At 53.8% G+C, this 22,329-nt stretch overlaps 1 protein-coding gene across 3 annotated transcripts in view; it reads left to right on the forward strand.

Moving 5' to 3' along the window:
• PACSIN1 (protein kinase C and casein kinase substrate in neurons 1) overlaps nucleotides 1-22,329 on the forward strand; it is a 60,282-nt gene that overhangs the window by 30,007 nt on the left and 7,946 nt on the right. For all 3 annotated transcript variants that reach the window (XM_034767425.1, XM_034767424.1, XM_034767423.1), the window contains exons 2-8: nucleotides 17,228-17,357; nucleotides 18,375-18,531; nucleotides 19,276-19,511; nucleotides 20,215-20,370; nucleotides 21,089-21,264; nucleotides 21,777-21,897; nucleotides 22,055-22,179. In XM_034767425.1, the coding sequence (XP_034623316.1) occupies nucleotides 17,295-17,357; nucleotides 18,375-18,531; nucleotides 19,276-19,511; nucleotides 20,215-20,370; nucleotides 21,089-21,264; nucleotides 21,777-21,897; nucleotides 22,055-22,179 (1,034 nt within the window). In that variant the 5' untranslated portion in view covers nucleotides 17,228-17,294. The remainder of the gene's footprint in view (nucleotides 1-17,227; nucleotides 17,358-18,374; nucleotides 18,532-19,275; nucleotides 19,512-20,214; nucleotides 20,371-21,088; nucleotides 21,265-21,776; nucleotides 21,898-22,054; nucleotides 22,180-22,329) is intronic.

Below are 22,329 nucleotides of genomic sequence, written 5' to 3' on the forward strand. Positions count from 1 at the left end.
TTTTCCTAGGAGCCAGTCGGAGGCTGGTGCTACCCCATTCCACTCAGGCTAGTACCTCCTGTGTTTCCTCTCTTCCAGCCAGGAAGCTGGGCCCAGTAGCATAGGCTCTTCCCCCTGCTCTGCATGCGTTCCCCCTCCATTGGGGCAGGGGCGGGGAGGGGCAAGCCCCATCACACAATCTCTTATGCACTGTTCTGGCTGGCAGAGCACTCTGCAGGAGGAGGGTCTTCACTTTGCCCTTGGAAGGCTCTGCAGCCCCTTCAGGCCAGCGTGTGCCAGAAGGTTAATAGCGGTTGAATTTCACTGATTTGGGAGTGGAAGTCTCAGCAGAATTGCCTGGCGGTTTCTGCCGATCTCAGCTGAGGCTGCAGTTAGAGCATCAGAAGCAAGATCTGATTGTTCCTTCAGATGTCAGAGACAGGCAGAGAGGTGGCACCTCTGAACTGAGGGAAATGCCCCACCATTTGCCCCCCGGGGGTTTATCTATCCCTGGTTCTGGCCCATCCCACCCAGCTTGTTACGGGAAATGGAGCTGGAAGAGCTGTCACTGCCGGGACCGGAGCCAGTGCATTTGAGAGAGGGGGAGCATGACCGAGTGTTCTAATCACAGCTCCGATAATGATTCAGGGCTAAACCATGGCCTCTGGGCATGTCACAGCCTCTCCATGCCTCAGTTTCCCTAGCTGTAAGACGGCGATAACAGATGGGGAAACTGAGGCACAGAACAGCCATAAATCAGCTCAGTGGTAAAGCAGCTGCTTGAGTCCCCATGATTATGGCCATTCCCTACTATCTTGGCAATTCACAGGGCAACCTTACTGTCCCGCTCGGGCCAGAGGCTAGAAATCCCCCCCACCCCCTGGATCCTGCATTTCCCCTCACTGATAGGGAGACCTAGAGGAAACATACAGTTGCTTCCCTGAGAGGCGAAGAAATCTCTTCCCAGGGCTGACCGTCCCCCTTCAGGACCTGGGCATAGATGGGAAGGGAACTCTCTGGCCAGGACTGATCTCCCATTCAGCAGCAGAACCTAGGGGGAGGGAGAACTCCATTGCCCTCCTCCCGAGCTTGGGGCCTTGCCGGTGATAAGCCCAGCCCTGCCCTATCCCTGGTGCCTAGGGGTGTCTGGGTCAGTGTGTCAGACTCTGCCACACAACAGGAAGAGTACGCTCCCTCCCTGCCCCTCGAGGGGGGTCAGTAGCCTTCACCCAGGGATCTGTGTGGGGGCAGTTAATACATCAAACACCTCCTCCTGCCAGTCCCTTTCCCCACTAGCTCTGGGTACCTCCTCCCTGGCCTGACAACCCCCTGAACAGGGAGGAAACCCCATTTTCCAGTGGGATCCCACCCCCATAACATGAACTCCATCCCACCCCAGCAGGATCGCCCGTAGACCACTGGGGACCAGTCACACCAAGCGCTTCTTCCACCAGAAACAATAGGACCCAGAATTCCCACACCCTCTGCAGCAGCCACGGGGACCTCAAGCAGGCACCTCCCCAGGCATCCCCAAGGCTGGTTCTCTGCTAACCAAGGTGGGCGTCTCCGTTCCCTGGCTCGGCTAGCACAACCTGTCCCTGGGAGCGCCCGGCTCATCCCCCCCACAGGGACAAGTCATTCCATGTGTGATACAGACAACACAAGGGCTCTGCAGGCAGGACACATCTTCACCTGGGTGGTGCCAGGCCAGCCTTGCAAACATCCCCCCCCTGGAGCACAGCTGTGCCCGCAGGCAGGAGAGAGGCGTAGGCTTAGGGGAGGGTATAAGGTTGATGGGGAAGTGTGGGTGGAAGGGATTTACTCCTTCTCTGCCATTTCCCAGCAGCACCCACTGCCTCTTTCATTCAGTTCTCTGCCATATTCATTTGCTTTTAAAACCTCTGCTGACTGCACTCCATCCCTGAGTCTCAGCCACACAGTCACATGCAGAAGACGCAGCACCAGGATCCTTCCAGCTAAACCGCACTCACTCTTCAGTGATAGCGCTGGCAAGCTGACATTTGTGTGTGTGTACACACACACACACACACGCACGCACAGCCTGTCTCAATAGCAACACATTATAATCACAGTGCTGATGGTAACCCTTTAATGAAGACAGGGTAAATCACAGGCTCAGTAACGACCCAGCAGCGAATGCTAAATCACAGACCCAATGGCTAACGCATGGTCCTCACAGACCCTGATGGCAAACCAGTAATGAACATGCTGTGATCACAAACCCAATAGCAAATGTGCTTCAGTCACAGACCCACTAACAAACAAGCTGGTCCCAGACCTGGTAGCAAACACGCTATGATCTCAAACCCAGTGGGTGCATTTAACTAGTGATCAAGCAACATCTCTGCCCTGCCCCCCTCCTCAAGGCATTAAAAATGGTGCACCCTCCTGGGCACAGTCTCTACGTTTCTGCTTCCAACCCAGGGGCCCAAGCAATAACCATCCTCCATCCATGCAGCCTTCTTCTCCTTTCTTTCCTCATTCCCCTATGGGGTACACGGCCCATGGGTGAGACAGACTCATTCTTCCAGAGCTTGGGTCCTCCTTGGTGCCTCAAGGGGTCATGCTGGGCCACTGCAGGGGTTTTTGTAATGAGCTTCTCTCCCATCATGCCCTAAGACAAGGTGGGGGAGTCACCCCCATCCTGCTGCCTCCTTGCAGCAGCATAGAGGGGAAGCTCAGGCATTCCTGTGCCGCAGCTTCTGGAGCCAGGCAGGAAAACCCAACTTCCCACCTCCGGTCCCGTTCAGTTGGTCTCCCCACAGATTACCCTGCTTGGCACATCAAGGCTAAGCTCCCTCTCCTGCCTTCCCAGTCCGTTTGGAGACTGGGGGAACCCGTGTTATGGAGTCGGAGGGGGTGGCAGGCAGGACCTGGGGGTAGAGCGCAAGGTGTGCAGAGGTGGCTGGCGCTGGATAGGCAGGGAAGGACTGGATGGGCCTCTGCGCTGGTTATTTCATGTAGCGCCCCGTGAACCTTGGAGGCAGCCTGGCCCTGAAGGTTTGGAGAAGACTCGGGAGAGCAGCCTGGCTGAATCTCTGCCCCATAGAGAATCACAACCATCCACAGGCCCAATGCACTAAGACCTGCTTTCCCCCAGGGCCGGGTGAGAGTGGATCTGTAGGCCCAGAGGGGGCTGCGGTTTGGGGGGCACCGTGGCACTGAGCAGCCCCCCATCCCAATCCCCTCAACCCCCAGGGAACTTCTTTCTTTCCAACACAAAGTCCCCCTCCAAACCTGGCGTGAGCTTTGCCTCTCTAAAACGTGGCGTCTACCCTGGAGGCCGTACCCCCTCCTCCTGGCCTGGCTGAGTGGGGTGATAAAGGGGTCAGATGCAGAGTGGGTGGAGTGCAGGCTGGACTCTGGTACTATGAGCTGCGGGGACGCTAATCTCACACAGAGATTCTGCCCCAGTTCCCTAAATGGATGATTCGATTAAAGAATTGGCAGCACGGGAAGAGCCAAGAGGGAGAGAAAAATTGCAGCTCCCCCATGAGAGCTGGGAGCAGATCCTGCTCCCACATACACCAATGTGAACCCCCAGTGACCCCATTGCCGTCCATGCAATCCCTCCAGGGGTGCGCTGGTGTCGCTGACAGCTGGATATGGTCGCTGGTCACCACCCCCTTGGTGTTTATGAATTTTGATATATTCTGGTTGAGACTTGTGCCTAGAGGTTAGGGTATGGGGCTGGTTACGGTCAGGACTCCTGGGTTCTTTTCCTGGCTCTGGTGGCTTGTGTAAGGGACAGACATCAGGATAACTGGGGTCTCTCCCTGTTTCGAGGAGGAAATGGTGAGAGCAGGGGCCTATTAGTCAGGATCCTGGGACCTGTTTCTAGCTCTGCAACATTCAGTTTCCCGCTCTGTAAAATGGGAATAAGGATCCTTCCCCATTCCCCCACCTTGCTAGGCAACTGTTTGCAAAGTAATTGGAGAGTCTTCCCCTCTACAGAGCAGCAACCTCCCGGGGCAAGGGAGGGCTGGACTGGCTCCCTCCAAAGCTCAGTAACACGATTCCTAGGGCCCAACAAGGGGACAAGCACCCTGAGCTGGCAACACTTACCCCAGCTCCTTGTTTGGCCCAGGGAATCTGGGGCTTGTCCCACCCTGGGCAGTGCATGGGCTTGCTCCTTGTCTGTATCATTCACAGCTGCTCTCTCTGGTAGCTCAAGGTGGATTTCCCTAGTGACAGAGCCAGAGGCTGCTCCCACTCCTCTCTGCTTGCTTTCCTCTGCTCCAGTTCCCTTCAGAGGGTCTCTGTTGCTCCCCCATGCCTGGCTGGGCCAGGGTGGCCAGTACTGGGAGGCTGTGGCTTTGTCACTTCATAATCACACAGGTCCTGGAACAGCCATGACTGCTCCTTCCCCAGACACTGGGAGGAGGGAGTCCCACAAAGGGGAGAGCTCAGAGTTGACCGGGCTTTGTGGTTCTCAGTGAGGAGGGACCAGGGACAGCAGGAGGGCCCAGCTCTCCTGACTCCTTTGCATGTCAGTGGGAATTGAGCAGCTCACAGGATCAGGCCCACCGCAGGGACAGCAGTGGCATGAAATTGTTGGTTCCACCCTTGCACCGGCTCAAGTCCGTTGTTGGGGAACCCCAAAGCACCATCTCCTGCAGCGCCCACTGCTGTTTCTGAGAGCAGGGCTGATTTCCACATGCCAGGCACTGCACGGTGAGAGGGAGTCAGGACAGCTAGGTGAAACCACTTTGCAGAAGGGGCAGTTTCTTTAGCTTTGATGACCCCATCCCAGGCATTGCAGCCAGCACTTGTAAAATGCCAGCAGCAGCTGTGGTGCAGGGATGCAAAGCGCTGTACGGGCGAAGCAAGCTCAGAGGGGGACAAGCAATAGCTGTCACATCCCCTTGGGGCCACGGTTGTGCTTCTGGCCATGGGACACTGGGATAGAGCAGCCATACAACCTGTCTGCAGGGAAACACCCCCAGCAACAAATCTCCAGTTGCAGGGGGCATTCCAGGCTGTGTGTGGGGTGGAGGGAGCTATCTGGGTGGGAAGGGTTATGGTTGGCGGATCCTGCACCTCTGCTGTACCCTGGTTGCTGCAAGGTCCTGGGGCAGTTGAATGCAATTGCACAAGGAGAGGAAGCTGGTGTGTCCACACATTCGTGTACACACCAGGTCAGGGCTCAGGCAGGCCCTGGCAGCCGCAGGCTCTGGGGTGGGGCTTGGGGGGGAGGAATCCATCTTTTCCCTCCCTTCATCCCTCCCTAGGCTTTGCACCAGCGAAGGGATGCATTGCACCCTGAGAACTCCAGTGAGGTGGCTGTGTGGAGCTGCTCTCTTGTGAGTGGAGCGTGCCAGGCCCACTCACACGCACACCCCAGCTTCCTTATGCTGGGGAGCTACCCCTTGAGGGCTCTGAGGGGGCGGGAGAGGCTGTATGCAAGCATGTGAGCTGTGGTACCCATGCACCACCCATGGCAAGCTGGGTGTTACAATGCCTGGGTAAGCACAGGGTTCATTACAGTGTATGTGCCAACACTCTTCCCCCCCCCCCCCCCCCCCAAACACACACACAGGAGCCCCCAGCTCGGGCAGAGCCCCTTCCACAAACCTCTCCCCGCCCCCCACGGGCAGCGAGCACTGCTACAGCAGGAATGCTAGCACCCCTCGAGCGTTGTCTGCCACGCCGCGACCTGACAGCGCTTGGGCCGTATTCCCCTCAAGGCTACCCTGGCAGAGAACACAGCCTGCAAAGCCGCATCCGCCACAGCAACACAGGCCATCGGTTTGAATAAAGGCAGCTCTGCTTGATCCTCCGTGTCGTCTGCGGGTGAATAATTCATAGAGATCGGAAATGGAGACGCCTTACAGAGCTGCCATCTCTCACGGCCACCCTCAGACAAGTGCTGCTCCCTCTGCATAGAGATCCCTCTCCTATAAGGCCAGGTTCCTTATAGACTCCCTCTTTCTAACACCAAACCTTCACACCGATCCCCCGTCTGCTACAGCCTCCCATTGCGGCCTTGGGCAATCTCTCGGAGCTTCAGCTCCCCTCTGTAAAATGGGGGTGACAATTCTTCTTGTCTCTTTAGCCTGCAAATTCTTCAGTCTCTCACTGTGTGTATTTACGGCACCTAGCATAATGGGGGCCTGATCTCGGCTGGGACCTCTAGATGCTACCGTAATATGCATAATAGCAATAGCAACTGCAGCCTCGGGCCCTGGGGTGCGGCTCTGGGAGAAGAGACATGCACCAATGAGGGCAGGATATAGAATAGAGAAATAAAGGCAGGAAATATGGTGAGGTTCAACTTGGAAAATGTGGGGCGATAAACGGAAGCAGTAGTGCCCAAAGGCCCCGGTCGGGATCAGGGTCCCATTGTGCCGGGCGCTGTACAATCACAGAAAGGAGACGAAGAAGGAGGGAGAAGCCTGTAAGCAGAGAGGCTGAAGGAGACATAGGGGTGATAGTGGACAGTGTATTAGACATGATCTTGTCATGAAACATGGCAACAGGGACTCCAGAGCTCTTGTGGGCTGCATATGCAGAGATGTCATACCAGGGGACAGAAGGTACCAAAGCAGCTCCTTGGTATATGTCTCTGATGAGGCTGCCCCTGTAATGTTGTGTTCAGTTACCAAGTTGCAGCACCAGCCAAGATGAAAGTGAGTGCAGAGAAGAGCAACCAACGAGTGGGTGGTGGTGGTGGGGAATCGTGATGAGCAGAGATTAAGGGCCAGGTCCTCAGCTAACGTAAATCGGTGTAGTAGCTCTGTTAAAGTCAGTGGAGTTTTGTTGATTCACAGCAGCCAAGGATCTGTCCCTATGAAGCTAAATGGGCCAAATTCATCCCTGGTGCAGCTCTAATGGGCTTATACCAGGCATGGATTTGACTCAGTATGTACAGCGTGGCTAATGGGGAAACATAACCATCTGTAGGAAACGGGTCAGCGGTGGGGAGGGGAGAAGTTTAGGATTAAAGGGAGAGTCACTAGGAGTCGCAGGATGGAATGAAGAGAAGAGAAAAATTAGGCTAGATCTTAGAAGAGAAAGACTAGGAACATCTATGAGAATGTGGCCTGGTCTTCTGAGGGGGTGGGGTGGGGGGACTCCATTGCTAGGGACACACAGGTAAGTGGGTCAGAGAACTGGGTATGGGTTTGTTCTGTGTTTGTACAGGACCTCGTGCCATGGGATCATGGACCATGATTGGGGCTCCTAGGTGCTACCCCAGAACAAATAATTATAATCATCATCTAGTCATTTCCTCCCATTCTGACTTATCTGAGCTGTCTGCTCATCTGGGTCCTGGTGCCAGGCCCCTCCCCTACCAGTCTCCTCTGATAACCCCTGCTGTAGGAAAGCCGGGTCTATGCCCACTGAAGGCAATGAAGACTCAGATCAGATACCTCAGCTAAGGCTGCTTGTGACTAATTTATATGGGATACTGTTGCAGTATCTGTCCGTGTATCTCTGACGATACGCCTACATGGCACACTTCTTTCAGCAGCATGTAGACAGGTAGCCCCCACAGCCTGGGTATAAATAGCAGTGTTGGTGGTGAGGCTTAGGTGAGTAAAGACATGCCTGAAGCCGATGGGTATGTACCCAGGTATATACCCTACATGGCTTGCTACTCACCCGAGCCGAGCCTCCCCAGCCTTGTAGGGTCCTGCTGCCTCCCCGCTCCTGGAGCCTTTCCCTGCTGCCTCTCCCCACCACAGCCTTTCACTGATACGTGTCGCTACACACCACAGTGTGGACACAGCCTGCTTTCATAGAATCATAGAATCATAGAATATCAGAGTTGGAAGGGACCTCAAGAGGTCATCTAGTCCAACCCCCTGCTCAAAGCAGGACCAATTCCCAGCTAAATCATCCCAGCCAGGGCTTTGTCAAGCCGGGCCTTAAAAACCTCCAAGGAAGGAGACTCTACCACCTCCCTAGGTAACGCATTCCAGTGTTTCACCACCCTCCTAGTGAAATAGTTTTTCCTGATATCCAACCTGGACCTCCCCCACTGCAACTTGAGACCATTGCTCCTTGTTCTGTCATCTGCCACCACTGAGAACAGCCGAGCTCCATCCTCTTTGGAACCCCCCTTCAGGTAGTTGAAGGCTGCTATCAAATCCCCCCTCATTCTTCTCTTCTGGAGACTAAACAATCCCAGTTCTCTCAGCCTCTCCTCATAAGTCATGTGCTCCAGACCCCTAATCATTTTTGTTGCCCTCCGCTGGACTCTTTCCAATTTTTCCACATCCTTCTTGTAGTGTGGGGACCAAAACTGGACACAGTATTCCAGATGAGGCCTCACCAATGTCGAATAAAGGGGAACGATCACGTTCCTCGATCTGCTGGCAATGCCCCTACTTATACAGCCCAAAATGCCGTTAGCCTTCTTGGCAACAAGAGCACACTGTTGACTCATATCCAGCTTCTCGTCCACTGTGACCCCTAGGTCCTTTTCAGCAGAACTGCTACCTAGCCATTCGGTCCCTAGTCTGTAGCAGTGCATGGGATTCTTCCGTCCTAAGTGCAAGACTCTGCACTTGTCCTTGTTGAACCTCATCAGGTTTTTTTCTGCCCAATCCTCTAATTTGTCTAGGTCCCTCTGTATCCGATCCCTACCCTCTAGTGTATCTACCACGCCTCCTAGTTTAGTGTCATCTGCAAACTTGCTGAGAGTGCAGTCCACACCATCCTCCAGATCATTAATAAAGATATTAAACAAAACCGGCCCCAGGACCGACCCTTGGGGCACTCCACTTGAAACCGGCTGCCAACTAGACATGGAGCCACTCTTTCCCTGCAGAGTGTAGCTATACATGCCCTGCAGTGTCGGCGTAGCCTGTCTGTCTCCTGGTTCCTTCCCATCTCTACTGGTACATTTCCCTTTTCCCTCTCTGTGTTTCCTCAGTCTTTTGTTTCTTCACTCCTGCCTGCTGGCAAAGGGGCTAATGTTGAGTGTAACAGGCAGGGATGTTGTCACACGATTGCCCTGGCCTCCCTCACTTCCTCCTCTTCCTCTCCTGCACTGCTTCTCTCTCTCCCTCCCTCCTTCCTCCTTCTCACTTGCAGATGAATCACATTGCCATAAAGAGTGCACCCGGCAGCCAGCACACAGCAAATTGGTGCTGACTGGGGCATCGTTCCGCAGGGGAAAAACTCGTTCACCTAATGTGCAGACACTAAGGAGGATAACACATCAAATTAACAGCTCCCCCTGCTTTCTTTCCTGCAGAAAATAACGCAGAGGAGAACAGAGGGAGCAGGGGGAGAATGAACCATGAATGTACTCAGCCTTCGGGGGGGCCTGGCCAGAGATCCATTGTGGGGCAAAGTTTATGGCAGCTCAGGTCAGCTCAGGCCTTAATCAGCCTGTGCCACAGAAGCAAAAAGGATGGTAGCAAGACCCAGTGGTTAGTGCGCTAGCCGGGGGCTAAGGCTTCCTTGCTCTGGCACAGATTCCCTGTGTGACCTTGGGCAGGGCTACATAGGGAAGTAGGTGCCTAAAGATGCAGACTGGTGCCTCGTGGGGTTTTCAAAGCGCCTATGCAGGTTAGGCATCTAACTCCCGCTGATTTCAAAGCCCTTTTGAAATTCCTGCTTGGGCCCGACCTGCATCTTTAGGTGCCTAACTATCTTTAGAACTCTGGCTCTTAGTGTCTCTGGGCCTGAGTTCCCCACCTGTAAAATGGGGGGAAGAATTCTGCTGTGTCTGTCTAGGCTGTAAGCTCGTAGGAGCAGGGGCTGTCTCTTCCCAGGTGTTTGTACAGCACCTAGCACGATGGGGCCTGGGCTCAGTTGAGGCCTCTGGGTGCTACTGTAAAATAAATATGATGTACCAGATAACAGCCCCCATAGTTCATGTCTGCTTGGAAGCAGGAGGGCTGGTGCTCAGCTGCCTGTGGTGTTTCTGTAATGACCTGGTGCTGGGGAAAGAAGCTGTATTGGCAGCTCTAGTGCCCGACACTCTCCCTCTGCACAGCAGGTGCAGCTTGGGCAGTGGTAGGATAAACTTCACCTCCAACGTGCTTCCCCCTGCACTGGGGGGAGGTACAACGGGAGTTCAGGCGCGGTCTGTGGCTTCTCTGCTGCGAAGGGGCCAGATTCTCCAGTGCCCTGTGCTGGCAGCATCAGTGCAAAGGGAGTGGTACCGCATCAGACTGGCAGCACTGAATCACCTCTTTGCACTGGTGTAAATGATTGCATTGGGGCAGAGTGATGGAAGGTCAGGCCCCGGGGGTGCAATCGATGCCAACTGTGCTAGGGTTGGGGGGGGGCACATGCGCCAGTTGACTCAGAAATAGACTGACACCCAACAAGCAGAGCTGCATGAGTGGGGCATTGCTCAGGATTTCCTCCAGTATCTCAATGGCACCTCAGCTGGCATGGCTGGAGCTGCCACAGCCGCCCAGGGAGTGGGACACTGATTTGGGCAGAGGGCAAGAGGGAATGGGGAGAGAGAAAGCAGGCTGCAGAGAAGCAGCAGCAGCGGCAGGTTCTCACCATTCGACTCACCATTGAATGCACAAGGAAGCAAGCTGCTCTCTGTAACCAGGGCTGAGGACTCCTGGTGGAGGAGAGCTGGAGAAGCCTGAGACTGAACAGACTCACGGCCGGAGTTGCCTTTCCTTCTCACCTCGGAAGAGGGACAGACGCTGTAACGCAGGGAGAGCCCAGACTCAGGGCTAGAGAGAAAAGCAAGATGCTGTTATGACAGCTTGGCACTGAAATGCATTTCAAAGGAAAACAAGGCTGGTTTATAGCATACATGTGTGTGCGGGCGTTCACAGACCGGGGAATAGATGGCCATGTTAACGGCAATAGAATTCAGAGAGAAAAACCCCAGACCCACCGTGCTACACAAGACAAGAGAGAGAAGCGCAGCCAGGAGCTAGTTATTACATCAGGCCTCTCTGTGCCTGATTCTCAGAGCCTTTTGCCTGGTCTGGGTCTCCTTGCAGACACCCTCCCCTGCCTGCTGTTTGCTGGCTCAGCAACATGGCATGGGGCAGTCAGAGGGAGCTAACTGGTTCATTGATCGCCAGCTCCTGTAGATAACGCTTGGCCACAAACATGGCATTTCTTCCCACGCTGCCTCCTTGCTGGGCAGGGCTGGAATAGCAAGGGGGGAGGGCTGCAGGTCAGGCTTGAGGTACCTTGGCAGAACTGTGGGGAGCCCAAGGATATCCCTCCAGTACAAAGGTTTGATGGGCAGAAGCTTTTCTGACAGCTATCTTGGTCACATGGCACTGCTCTTGATACCTGTTCTGGGGCTGCTCCAAGCCATGTTTCAGAGCTAGGCATCCCAGGGAAGGCTAAATCTCCAGTCTCCCCATGGCAGCACTGGCCAGTTTGCAATCAGCATCAGCAGCATTGGCTTGGTCCTTGTGGGTTCTGAGGCACTGCGGATACCTGGCAGCTAAAGGAAGTGCACCACGGGCAGTCATTAAAATGCAGGCTGCAGATTAACACGGAGACCCTGGGCCTGCCAATGAGTCAGTGCAGTCCTCTCTGGCAACTTGCATTGTGTGCTGTAGTGAGGCGTGACTGGCAGCTGCTAAGGAGAGGCCCTGGACTGGACTGGTGAGGGGCACAATTGCCAACTTTCACACGCTAAATAAGCACAATAAGCCAAAAATGACTTTCACAATAAGACAAAAATCAAGCTAATCCCATTTCAAAACAAGGCCAAAATAAACCAGTCCCTAAGAACCCCATACTCTATGTGACTAGATCCCCCCGGCGTGCAGTCTGGGACTGTAGTGGGCCTGCTGTGCACCCCTGACTCTTTCCCCACTTCCTGCTTGCCGAGAGCCAATAAAAAAAAAATGAAGCAACAAGCTACAAGCCAAAAACTAGCCAACAAACAACTCGCAAGCCAGTTAAGCCCAAAACAAGCCCAATTTCTGCATTTTTTTCACGGGTTGGTTACAGTGTATATCTGTGTGTTGTGTGTGCTTTGTGTATATGCTGTGTGCTTTGTGTTACATTGTGTATGTGCATACGTACATACGTCCCTCGGACTGCATGTGAGGGACAGAGTCATGCATTTATTTATAGCCAGCCCTAAAACACGGGGCAGGATTGGTGGGTTCCTTGGTTATATCACTAAATCCCTTCTAGGCTCAGTTAGTTCCACTGCACTGAGCCCTAGAACTCCGCCTCTTAACGATGAGCTTAGGCACCTGCTCCAGTAACCCTTTCAGCACAGAGGGCTGCGGCTAGCGATGGTCCCCGCTGCTGCACCTTCCAGTGGAAAAGCCCCCTCGGCTCCTGTTCCCAAGCTGCCGTGTCTCTCATAGGACAACCAGGCTATAGCACTGAATCATATTCAGCCTTGGTACAGAGCGAGTCCTTACCAGCCTCTCGGCTGGCTACCTCCCCGCCCAGCTGCTGGGACCCTGCCCAACGAGATAGGCCCTGGTCACCGCTCGGCTGGATTGCTGTAGTGCCCATGTGAGGTTGCACCTTGCAAACACTCGGGTCTCCCCTAACGCCCAGTGCAGCAGCCTGTGCATTAAGGCGCCAGAAGCCACAGTAGCTGCCTGTTCCCTTCCAGTTGCTTGTTTACATTCATAAATCCCTAAAAGGTGTGGCTCATGGGTTCCTCAGGGTATTCTCTGCGGGGCATTCAGGGCAATGCCCCAATGGTTTAATTGCAAGGGGCCAGAGGAGAGGGCATATTTGAGGAGGGCTCCTTGGCTGGAGAATTTACTTTAGGCTTCAGTTTGCCAGAATCTGAGTTTGTGGGACTGCTGGTCAAGTTACAAGGCCTGTTGGTTCCCCCTGGCTTTCCTGAAGGAAGGATGAGTAGCTGGAAGTGGGGAGGATGGGGAAGAGCCAGGAGTCATTGGAATGTGTTATTGGATTCGCACACTTGGTCTGAAATGTGGCTTTAATTTTTTTTTTTACACTGTTCGTCTATGTGGCTAGAGGACTGGATGGATACACATAAAGTAGCACAGAATGTAGCCCTTTTCCATCCATCGATCTCAAAGCGCTGCACAATGGAGAATCCAGATCACGATCCTTGTTTTACAGACAGGGAACAACACAAAGCAGAGGGGGAAGCGATTTGCCCAAGGTCAGCCGGTGAGAAGTGATGAAACTAGAACGCAGTTCACCCCACTAACACCGAGAGTCCCCTGTTCTTCTCACTACATCACACTCCCTCCTAGAGACCTGGGAGAAGAACCCTGGAATCTTGAGTAACAACCCTATTCTGTTTCTGGCTCAGCCTTTGCCAGAGTCAAGCTAAGGGCTAGAGACATTCGGCTGATGAATTCTGTTGCATATCCTGTTACCTGTGGTGGGGTTTCCAGCCTTTGCAGAGAGCTTCCCATGCCAAAGTGCTGCAGACAATCCAGGAGCAAGATCACTCGCTGTTAATAATTAACTCCGCTGAGACACTTTGCCTGCCCCTGAAGTTGGCTTCGGGAGGTGAGGGGTTACAGTCACCTGGAGGAGATAATCCATCAGCTAATTGGGAAGGTCAGCATACTAAGAACAAACTAACGAGTTGACGCTGCATCCACAAACAGCAGGGCTTTCCCGTCAGTGCTGCCAGGCGGAAGCTTTGGTGAGACAAGATCATGAGTTTGGAGATTGTGCAGGCAAAACAACTGCCTACTGTCAAGCAGCAGAATTTGGGTCCAGATCGGTCCCTTCAGTACCCAGAGTTCTGGGGCTTTGCTTTGGCCCTTCAGAAAACTGGGATCTGGGTCCAGATTTCAAACTGCAGGTGTCTCAGACCCAGGGGTTGGAGTCAGCCCCAGCTCCGATGCTTTAGTTATAGCTGATGAGGTTTTCAGGGGATTTGATGAAAAAGTTTCCTAAAAACAGTTTGCCTGGGAAGCAAAAGATCCTGGAATCTTCTCTAAGGCTGCACCTCTGGCCAGGGAGAGCCCTGAAGGCACTGCATGCCTCACCTTCTTTTTCCCCTGTAGTTCAGACCTGTAAAGGCTAGTTGTCCTCCCCTGTGCTGTATAAACTGTATCAACGCTATTTTAGAGGGAGCTCACTGCCACTCCTCTCCCAGTTTCTCCCAGCAGGAGGCACCATAGAGAACAGGTACAAGAGAGCTGACCCTGGGCAAGTTCACAGTCTCTCCAGTTCCACCTTCCATTTGGAAGCACCTGGTGAAGATGAGTGTTCTGCTGGGCACCAGCTGGGCATTCCCTGGCCAGGGCTGCCTCTCTGCCTTGTTCTGATGCCAGCTCTTCCCTCCTTTAGCAAAGCAGCAAAGGGTTAAGTGGCTTGGCCAGCTCACGTGATTCTCCGGGGATGCCGTTTTTCAGAAGCTCAGAAGGGATTAGGTTGAAATATCAGGACGAGAATTTCCTGTTGCTCGGCTCCCCCTGTCCCTCATCCTCCCCAACAACAACCGCAATCCAGCATCCTATCCTCCTCCATGTGCCACTCAGTCCAGCAGGGATGTGCAGCAGGGCATGAACAAATCTGGGTAAGGGGATGATTCTTCTGCTAAGCAGTCCATGGGTTATTTCCTCCTCGTTGCCCAGAGCTTTGCGTGGGCTATTCATAGATCATTCGGGATCTGCAACGGGGATGTCTTTCCAGATAGCAAACCCTTGAAATGGAGCAGGGCTCCTCTTGGGAGTACAGATTTAAGTTCGGTGCAGAGGGTGGCATGGAGTAGTTATAATGGATGGAGGGGATGCACATAACCTAGTGCTGCTGGTATCTGAATGTACTGGAGGACAGAGGGAGCCATTAGGAGGTGGGCATTATCCCGCCCCTGCTGAGATATGAAGAAGACTCCAGCCACTTCTGAAATCTCTCTTGCTGGGTTTTATTCTCCCTCTGTTTAAATGCAGCCAGGATCTGAATGCAGAAGGGAAGGGTGGTGTAGCTGGGACCAGGGGAGGCCAGGCTTCCGAGGCACCTTATCCCATCCCATCCCATCCCATCCCATCCCTCTGCAGTGGTTTCTAGTACAGACACCTCCCATTTTAGAATATATTGACTTTAGTAACATTGCTCAACCGCTCATGTGACCAGAGACTGTGACAGCAGCAGCAAGACACCAAGCTGCCCAACTCTTGCTCTCTGCATGTGATAGACTTACATGCAGGGCTGCAAGGGGGCTGAGCTGGCCCTGAACTCGTCCCAAGGTCAGGGCAGGGTCTTGCTTCTGGACTAGTGTCAGAGAGGCCAAAGAATGGATGGACATATAGATTCCTCTCCCATGCCAGGAGAGGAGCCCTTTAATACAGGAGTGTGGTCTAAAAGGGCCTGTCTCTATGGCTGTATGATGAAGCTCATAGACTCATAGACTTTTAAGGTCAGAAGGGACCATTATGATCATCTAGTCTGACCTCCCGCATGATGCAGGCCACAAAAGCTGACCCACCCCCTTTCCCTTGTCTCAGCTGTTGAAGTCTCCAAATCCTGTCATTTAAAGACTTCCAAGTCACAGAGAATCCTCCAACTAGCGATCCCTGCCCCATGCTGCGGAGGAAGGCGAAAAACCTCCAGGGCCTCTGCCAATCTACCCTGGAGGAAAATTCCTTCCCGACCCCAAATATGGCGATCAGTAGAACCCCGAGCATGTAGGCAAGATTCTCCAGCCAGACCCTCATTGACCATTGATACTATTTACCTATAAGCTAGCCTAGTGCACACCCCTAGCGTACATGGGCTGCACCAGTGTAATATGGAACTTGTACCAGTCCGACTTACTTATTATGGTTTATCTTAGTCCAGGATGTAAAGGGTTATTTACTTCACTATATACACACACAAGGACTATGCTAGACTCTCTGGGAGCTACTGCATTCCCATGGCTTTCAAAGACCTGGGAACTTGCAAAATAAGTGACATTGTTTCAAATGGCTGAGTCTGAAGCTAGAGATGTGGAAAGAAATGGCTTTTCTGACCGGTTCAGAGGAGAGAACTGGCTGCTGAGCCGGTCAAGCAGCTGTTTTGATCTCTGTCAGTCCACGCACGCCTTGTCTTTGCTTTAATAAATGCGGAGTGGTTTTGGTGTACAAAATCCAAGTGAGCGCTTTGTGATTCTTCAGTACATGGCTGCCGGGTTCAGGGCTATCCTAGGAAAAGAGGGTGTAGTAAAGAGGAATATTTTTAGGCTCATGAATTCAGCATTCCAAAGCTCATTGTTGGCCCTGGCTGAATATGGGACTTACACCCTGCCTGGCGAAACTCCCTTTTCCGTTTCAACTGGATGCAGTGCTTTTCATTCCCCTCTCCCCCACCCAAAACCCAAACTTTTCTGCAGTGTTAATGTAGTCTGTTAAGTGGCTGTTACATTCTCCCCCAGAAATGGCCACCTTTTATGTATGGAACAGCCTCCCTGACTGACCTGTAGGAGCACTATTCTCTCCTCTTTCAAATCCCTCTAGGTCTTGATACCTTGATACCTGTGAGAAACCAGCCAATTAATGATGGCTGGCAGGGTAGGCAGGATTAGCTGCCACAGTCTTTCTTCATAATTATTTCTAAAAATGACAAATGTATTCTTAAAAATTGGTCTCTATTTGATTGGGTCCTTCTCCCCCATCCTTCATATGTCACTTGGCTTCTCAGATTGTAAACTCTTTGGGGCAGGGACCATCACTTTGCTTTGTGTACAGCATCTAGTACATCTAGGCAGTGTGGCCTAGTGGATATAGCATTGGACTAGGACTTGGATTCTATTCCTGGCTGTCTGGGTGACCTTAGGCAAGTCACTTTCCCACTCTGTGCCTCAGTTTGCCCATCTGTAAAATGGGGTAATGATAGTGACCTCCTCCTCTCTCCTTTGAGATCTACTGACAAAAAGTGCCATATAGGAGCTGAGTATTATTACAACGAGCTCAGTGAGGTTTCTGTGGGTTACTGTAATCGAATTATTGCATGATGATAATTTCTCTTGTGGGCAAAATGATTCCTGTGGGTGTGGTTTGGAAAAGCGGAGTTGGGCTTCTCCCTCTAAACTTGTTTTTTATGGAAAAATGGACTTTTAATCCAAATTTGTTGTGTGTGTGTGGAAAAGTTGAGTTTCACTAGAAATTTTCAGGAAAAAAACCTGAACATTTTTACCCAAGACCAAATATTTTACAAGATTGGTTTATTTATATATTTTTTAAAAGGCAGAGATCAGTTTTCTGTTTTTTTTAACTGGAAAATTTTCAACGGGGGCGCCCTATAGCGGGCTTTGGCAAAGTCTGGCAGCAGCTGGCAGGGCTGGGCTCTCAATGATGCATTCTCCCCTGCTGACCCTTGTCATTCCTCCAACCAGTGCATGAGGTCTGGTGCTTCCCAGAGAGTGGCTGAGCGTGTGCATTAAACCCCGAGGAACGGGAACCATGTCGGGCTCCTACGATGAGTCTGCGGCGGCTGCGGAGGAAATAACCGACAGCTTCTGGGAGGTGAGTTCCCCCCGAGACCCCCTGAGAGACATTGAGCAAGCAGGGAGGAGCAACAGATTGTACCTGATGCCTCCCCTGGTGCCTGGGTGGGCTCTACTGGTGGAATAGCCAGGTGCTCCCACAGCCCTGGAGGGTGGCATCTCTGCTCACTAGGGTTTGCTCTGCACTCTTTTCTGAGCAAACTCTCGCCACTAGAGGGCGCCATCGGCCTCCTCAAACAGCCACATTTGCAAACCGAGGTGGCAAAACTATACAAATGGGAAACTCCCCCTGCTGGCTGAGCCCAGCAAAGACCCACATCTGCAACACCTGACCACCCCTGCAAGAGGCTGAACTCCCCATGATCATCAGAGCCAGGGACAACCCCGGCGGCTTGACATCTCGCTGGAACCCGGCCTCCTGCCCAAGGCGGCACGAGCTGTCGCAGAGCATCGAATGCCGGCTGCGTTCAAATTGCAGATGCAGTCGCTGCGCTCTCAGGGCCTGAACAGCAGAAGCACTGTGTGTTCCCAGCTCAGCCGTTGTCGGTGCTCAGCCGTTCAGTCGGGGCTCGGCACGCGCTGTAGGGTGCCTAGAGAGCTCCGTGACCTTGCATGGGGGAATGAGTTATGGAGAGAATGTAGTGTTCTTTCTGTCTTTTGAATGTGACCCTCTGAAATGCAGCCTTGCAGCGCACGGGCCTCTCCTCTCAGGAGAGCAGCGTTACAGACCTGTCGCAAGTTACACGTGAAAAGAAATCACCTGGTTTTGTCCTAGTCCCATCCAGCCACAGCGTGAGACAACAGCAGAATTAAAATAGACCCGCTTCAGCCTCCAACCTCTCACCCGCCCTCCCCTCCTCTCCTCTCCTGAGCCAGTCTAGCACCACTCACTCCAGAAATGGCTGATTTCACCCCCAGTCCTCTCCTTCCCCCCGATTTGGCCTGGTGCCGGCGCTCACCATTCCCTCCTGTCTCCAGAGTGGGCATGGCTTGGCCAGAGCCGTTGTTCCCAGCCAGCTGTCCATCTCTCCGGCAGGTGGGGAACTACAAACGGACAGTGAAACGGATAGACGACGGGCACCGGCTCTGTAATGACCTCATGAACTGCGTCCACGAGCGGGCCAAGATCGAGAAGGCCTACGCTCAGCAGCTGACCGACTGGTCCAAGAGGTGGAGGCAGCTGATCGAGAAAGGTATCACGACCCTGCCTCTGTCCACAGCCCTTCACGGTGTGAGGGCACTGCAGCATTCACCCCACCAGGGAGAAACCCCAGAATGGGCCCTTGGTGATGGAGCTCGTACATTTCGCCCTGAAAATTCTTTAGATCTATATTTTAATTTCCTCTAATAACTAGATCGAGTTGGCTGGTAGTGCATGCCTCACTGCCCTCTTCTGGATGGAATCAGAACTGCTCGATTGTGTGGCATAGGTCCCGCACTGCTAATGGAGAGTCTCCTCTTGCTCGTGTAGCAGGGGCCTGTTTTTTTGGAGCTGGAAGATCTCAATTCTCTCCCCAGCCCCTGTTGCTGTGAAGTCCCATCAGGTAACAACTGTTGGCTTCCTGCCTGGCCCCAAATTATCCAATTCAGCAGGCCGTCCAAATTCAAAGAATTGACTTGTTTGGTTTTAACCCCACCAGTCTCCCAGTCAGCAGTCAGAAATATGCCAGACAGGGGCATTTCAGCCCTCTCAAGGGGCAGCAGCATGGCATATGGGTTAGAACCAGGGACAAGGAAACAGGACTCCTGGCTTCCATTCCTGACTTGACCCCTGACTTGCTGCGCTTCCTTGAACAAGTCACCCCCCTCCACACGCACTGTACCTCAGTTTCCCCAGCCATGAAATGGGCACTTTGCGGGTCTCACGGATAGGAGCCACTAGAGAAGGGTCGGGCATTGCCATGATGTCGATTGCTTACCTCAGCCCCATCCCGCAGGCCCGCAGTACGGCAGCTTGGAGAGGGCGTGGGGAGCCATGATGACAGAGGCGGACAAGGTGAGCGAGCTGCATCAGGATGTGAAGAACAGCCTGCTGAACGAGGACTTTGAGAAGGTGAAGAACTGGCAGAAGGACGCTTACCACAAGCAGATCATGGGAGGCTTCAAGGAGGCCAAGGAGGCAGACGATGGCTTCCGGAAAGCGCAGAAACCCTGGGCCAAGAAAATGAAGGAGGTAGGAGACAGGGCAGGGTGGAGCAGGCCTGCTGACCGAGAGGAGAACCACTGAGAGCCTCACGAGGTCAGGGAGGAAAGAGCCCACCTACTGTACCCACAGTGCACTGGGATGGGGGCCAGGTGCCCAAGCCACTCACACAGGCACCAGAACATGTGGTGGGGTGGGGGAGAAGGTGCGGCTGTATGGCCAGAGGGATTGGTTGTACCTTGGGAGCAGTTAGGAGGAAGATGCCTGTTGTAACCACAGAGGCACCAGTCACAGCTTGCAGAGGGTGTGGGGGGCATAGTGTCCAAAGGATCCCCATCTTTGGTGAGGCACCAGGTTTCTGATGTGCCATTGGGAGAACCAGTCATTCCTCAAGGGGCGGCAAACAGGTGCCTGTTTTGCCCATGGAGTTCCCCATTCAACACCTCTTGCGCTGTGCCTGAGACAATAACAACAAGTACCTGCCCGTTCTTCTGCCACTAGCCCCAGAGGAACTCGGTTCCGAACACACCATTGCCCTTGGGCGAAGGTGGAATGAGACAAAACCATGCCCAAGTCTCCATTTGCAGGGACGGGGAGACACAGCACAAAGGCAGGGTAGAAGTCCAATTGCAGCACAGAGATGTTTAGGGGAAGGGATAAGGGTTATGGGTAGAACATCTGCAAACATCTGTCCTGGGTTCCTTCCTTCCCTCACCCCACCTCCCGGCAACAGGTGGAGACGGCCAAGAAAGCATATCACCTGGCATGCAAAGAGGAGAAGCTGGCAATGACCCGGGAAGCCAACAGCAAGGCAGAGCAGTCCATCACTGCAGACCAGCAGAAGAAGCTCCAGGACAAGGTGGAAAAGTGCAAGCAAGATGTGCAAAAGGTGCGAGCTGCTGCCCTGGAGGGAAGGGGGAGGGTGGCCGGACATATGCCCAGCTCCCTACGGGTCCGTGGTGAGTCATGCTGGCAGAGCAGCCTGCGGGAAGCTTGCCCTGCTGCCAGGGCTCTGTGGATACACAGCTCCAGTCTCCAGGGCAGCCAGGACACCATGCACTGGCACTTAGAACCAGGAGAGATGGGAGAACCCCACTCTGCCTCCTCCAGGAAGGGGCCTTACCAGGTTACCAGAGGCTATTGGCCTTTTTCGTCCTTGAAAGAGGGGCTCTGGTGATATAGCTGCTTCTTCCATCTCCCCTTCCACAAAGGATCTCAGCCCCTGGGTCAACCCCAAACAACTGTAGTCTGGGTGCAGCAGGTCCAGCTGGTGGGGCTGCAGGTGCAGCAGAAGCAACAGTTAGGGGAGAGAAGGCCCGTTCCCCTGCTGACATAAAGCAGCGTCACTCCCATGGAGTCAGACCCTCACCCAGTGTAAATTAGTGTCTCTCCAGGAGAGTCAGGTCTTCAGCTGGTATAAATCACAGCTCCATTGACTTCAGGGCTGGCTGATTTGTCCCAGCTGAAGGTCCAGGTTCCCTGCCCTCACAGAAATGAAGATGGGTTCATCACAAGCTGGACATGGGGTGGGGAGAGGCTCTGTCAGGGCCCAGGCAAGGAGCTCTGGGGGCTTGGGCTTTAACCTTGGCCCCTGGTTGTACCCGCAGACCCAAGAGAAATACGAGAAGGTGCTGGAGGAGCTGAACAAGTGCACCCCACAGTACATGGAGAGCATGGAGCAGGTGTTCGAGCAGTGCCAGCAGTTCGAGGAGAAGAGGCTCATCTTCCTGAAGGAGGTGCTGTTGGACATCAAGCGGCACCTGAACCTGGCTGAGAGCAGCAGGTAACCACGCCCACAGGGATGGTGGGGCAGAACGGGAGAGCGAGAGCAGCAGCATATAGGAACTACAGGGATCTCCAGTGACTTGACTGGCTGGGCTGCCATGAACCAGGCCCCAGAGGATGATGAATGAGCTCAGGTACCCAGCAGAGGCTCCCAAAGGCCAGTCAAACCCAGTCACTCTTAAGGGCAGATGGAGGGCACAGGGCTGGAAGCAGCGGCTCCAGTCGCATCTAGGGATATCCCTGGCTCAATGGCCATGCCAGGCGGATTTGTGCAGAGGCCTGGCTCCCTCCTGTGGCCAGCAGGAGGAATGCCAGGTCTGAGTTCTCTTGGGAGTCCCGCTTGCCCCGTAGTTCCAATCCGTCCTCCCATAATCACCCCAACCGCCGCCTTCTCTGCCAGTAAGTGTCCGCAGCCCTTCCCCGGCTCATCTCGAAGGAGCTTCAGTCATCCGTGAGCGCAGGGGGGCACCCGGGGTTCCTCACTTCTGCTTTGCTTGTGACCTCCCTCAGCTACACCAACGTCTACCGCGAGCTGGAGCAAACCATCCGCGTGGCAGACGCGCAGGAGGACCTCAGGTGGTTCCGCAGCACTAATGGCCCGGGGATGCCTATGAACTGGCCCCAGTTTGAGGTGAGGCTCCCACCCGCCCCACTCCGGAGGTGGCTGCCGTAAATGGGGAGGGGGCAGGGTGGGGTTTGCACTGGGCATGGGGAGGGGAACAAGGCAGGCAGGCGGGTGAAGAGAGCCCAGCAGGCGCACAGGGGCACGTGTTGCTTTGTGTCTCCAGGAGTGGAACCCGGACCTCACGCACACGATAACGAGGCGAGAGAAGATTAAGAAGAACGAAGGGGTGACCCTGACCAATGCCACTGCAGTGGGCGAGTCAGCAGCAGTGGCCGGGGACCGCGGCAGGTGACAGCGCCCAAGCTTCAAGAGGGGGCCCTCCGATTTCCAGTCCACAGGGAGGGATGGGGAGGGCTGCAGAGACACAGTGGAGGTGGGGGGCAGTGAGCAGGAACATACATCAGTTATTCTTTGTTTAGAAGCCCTCTCGTGCAATTT

Source organism: Trachemys scripta, chromosome 4 (genome assembly GCF_013100865.1).
Source record: "Trachemys scripta elegans isolate TJP31775 chromosome 4, CAS_Tse_1.0, whole genome shotgun sequence".
Taxonomy (NCBI): domain Eukaryota; kingdom Metazoa; phylum Chordata; order Testudines; family Emydidae; genus Trachemys; species Trachemys scripta.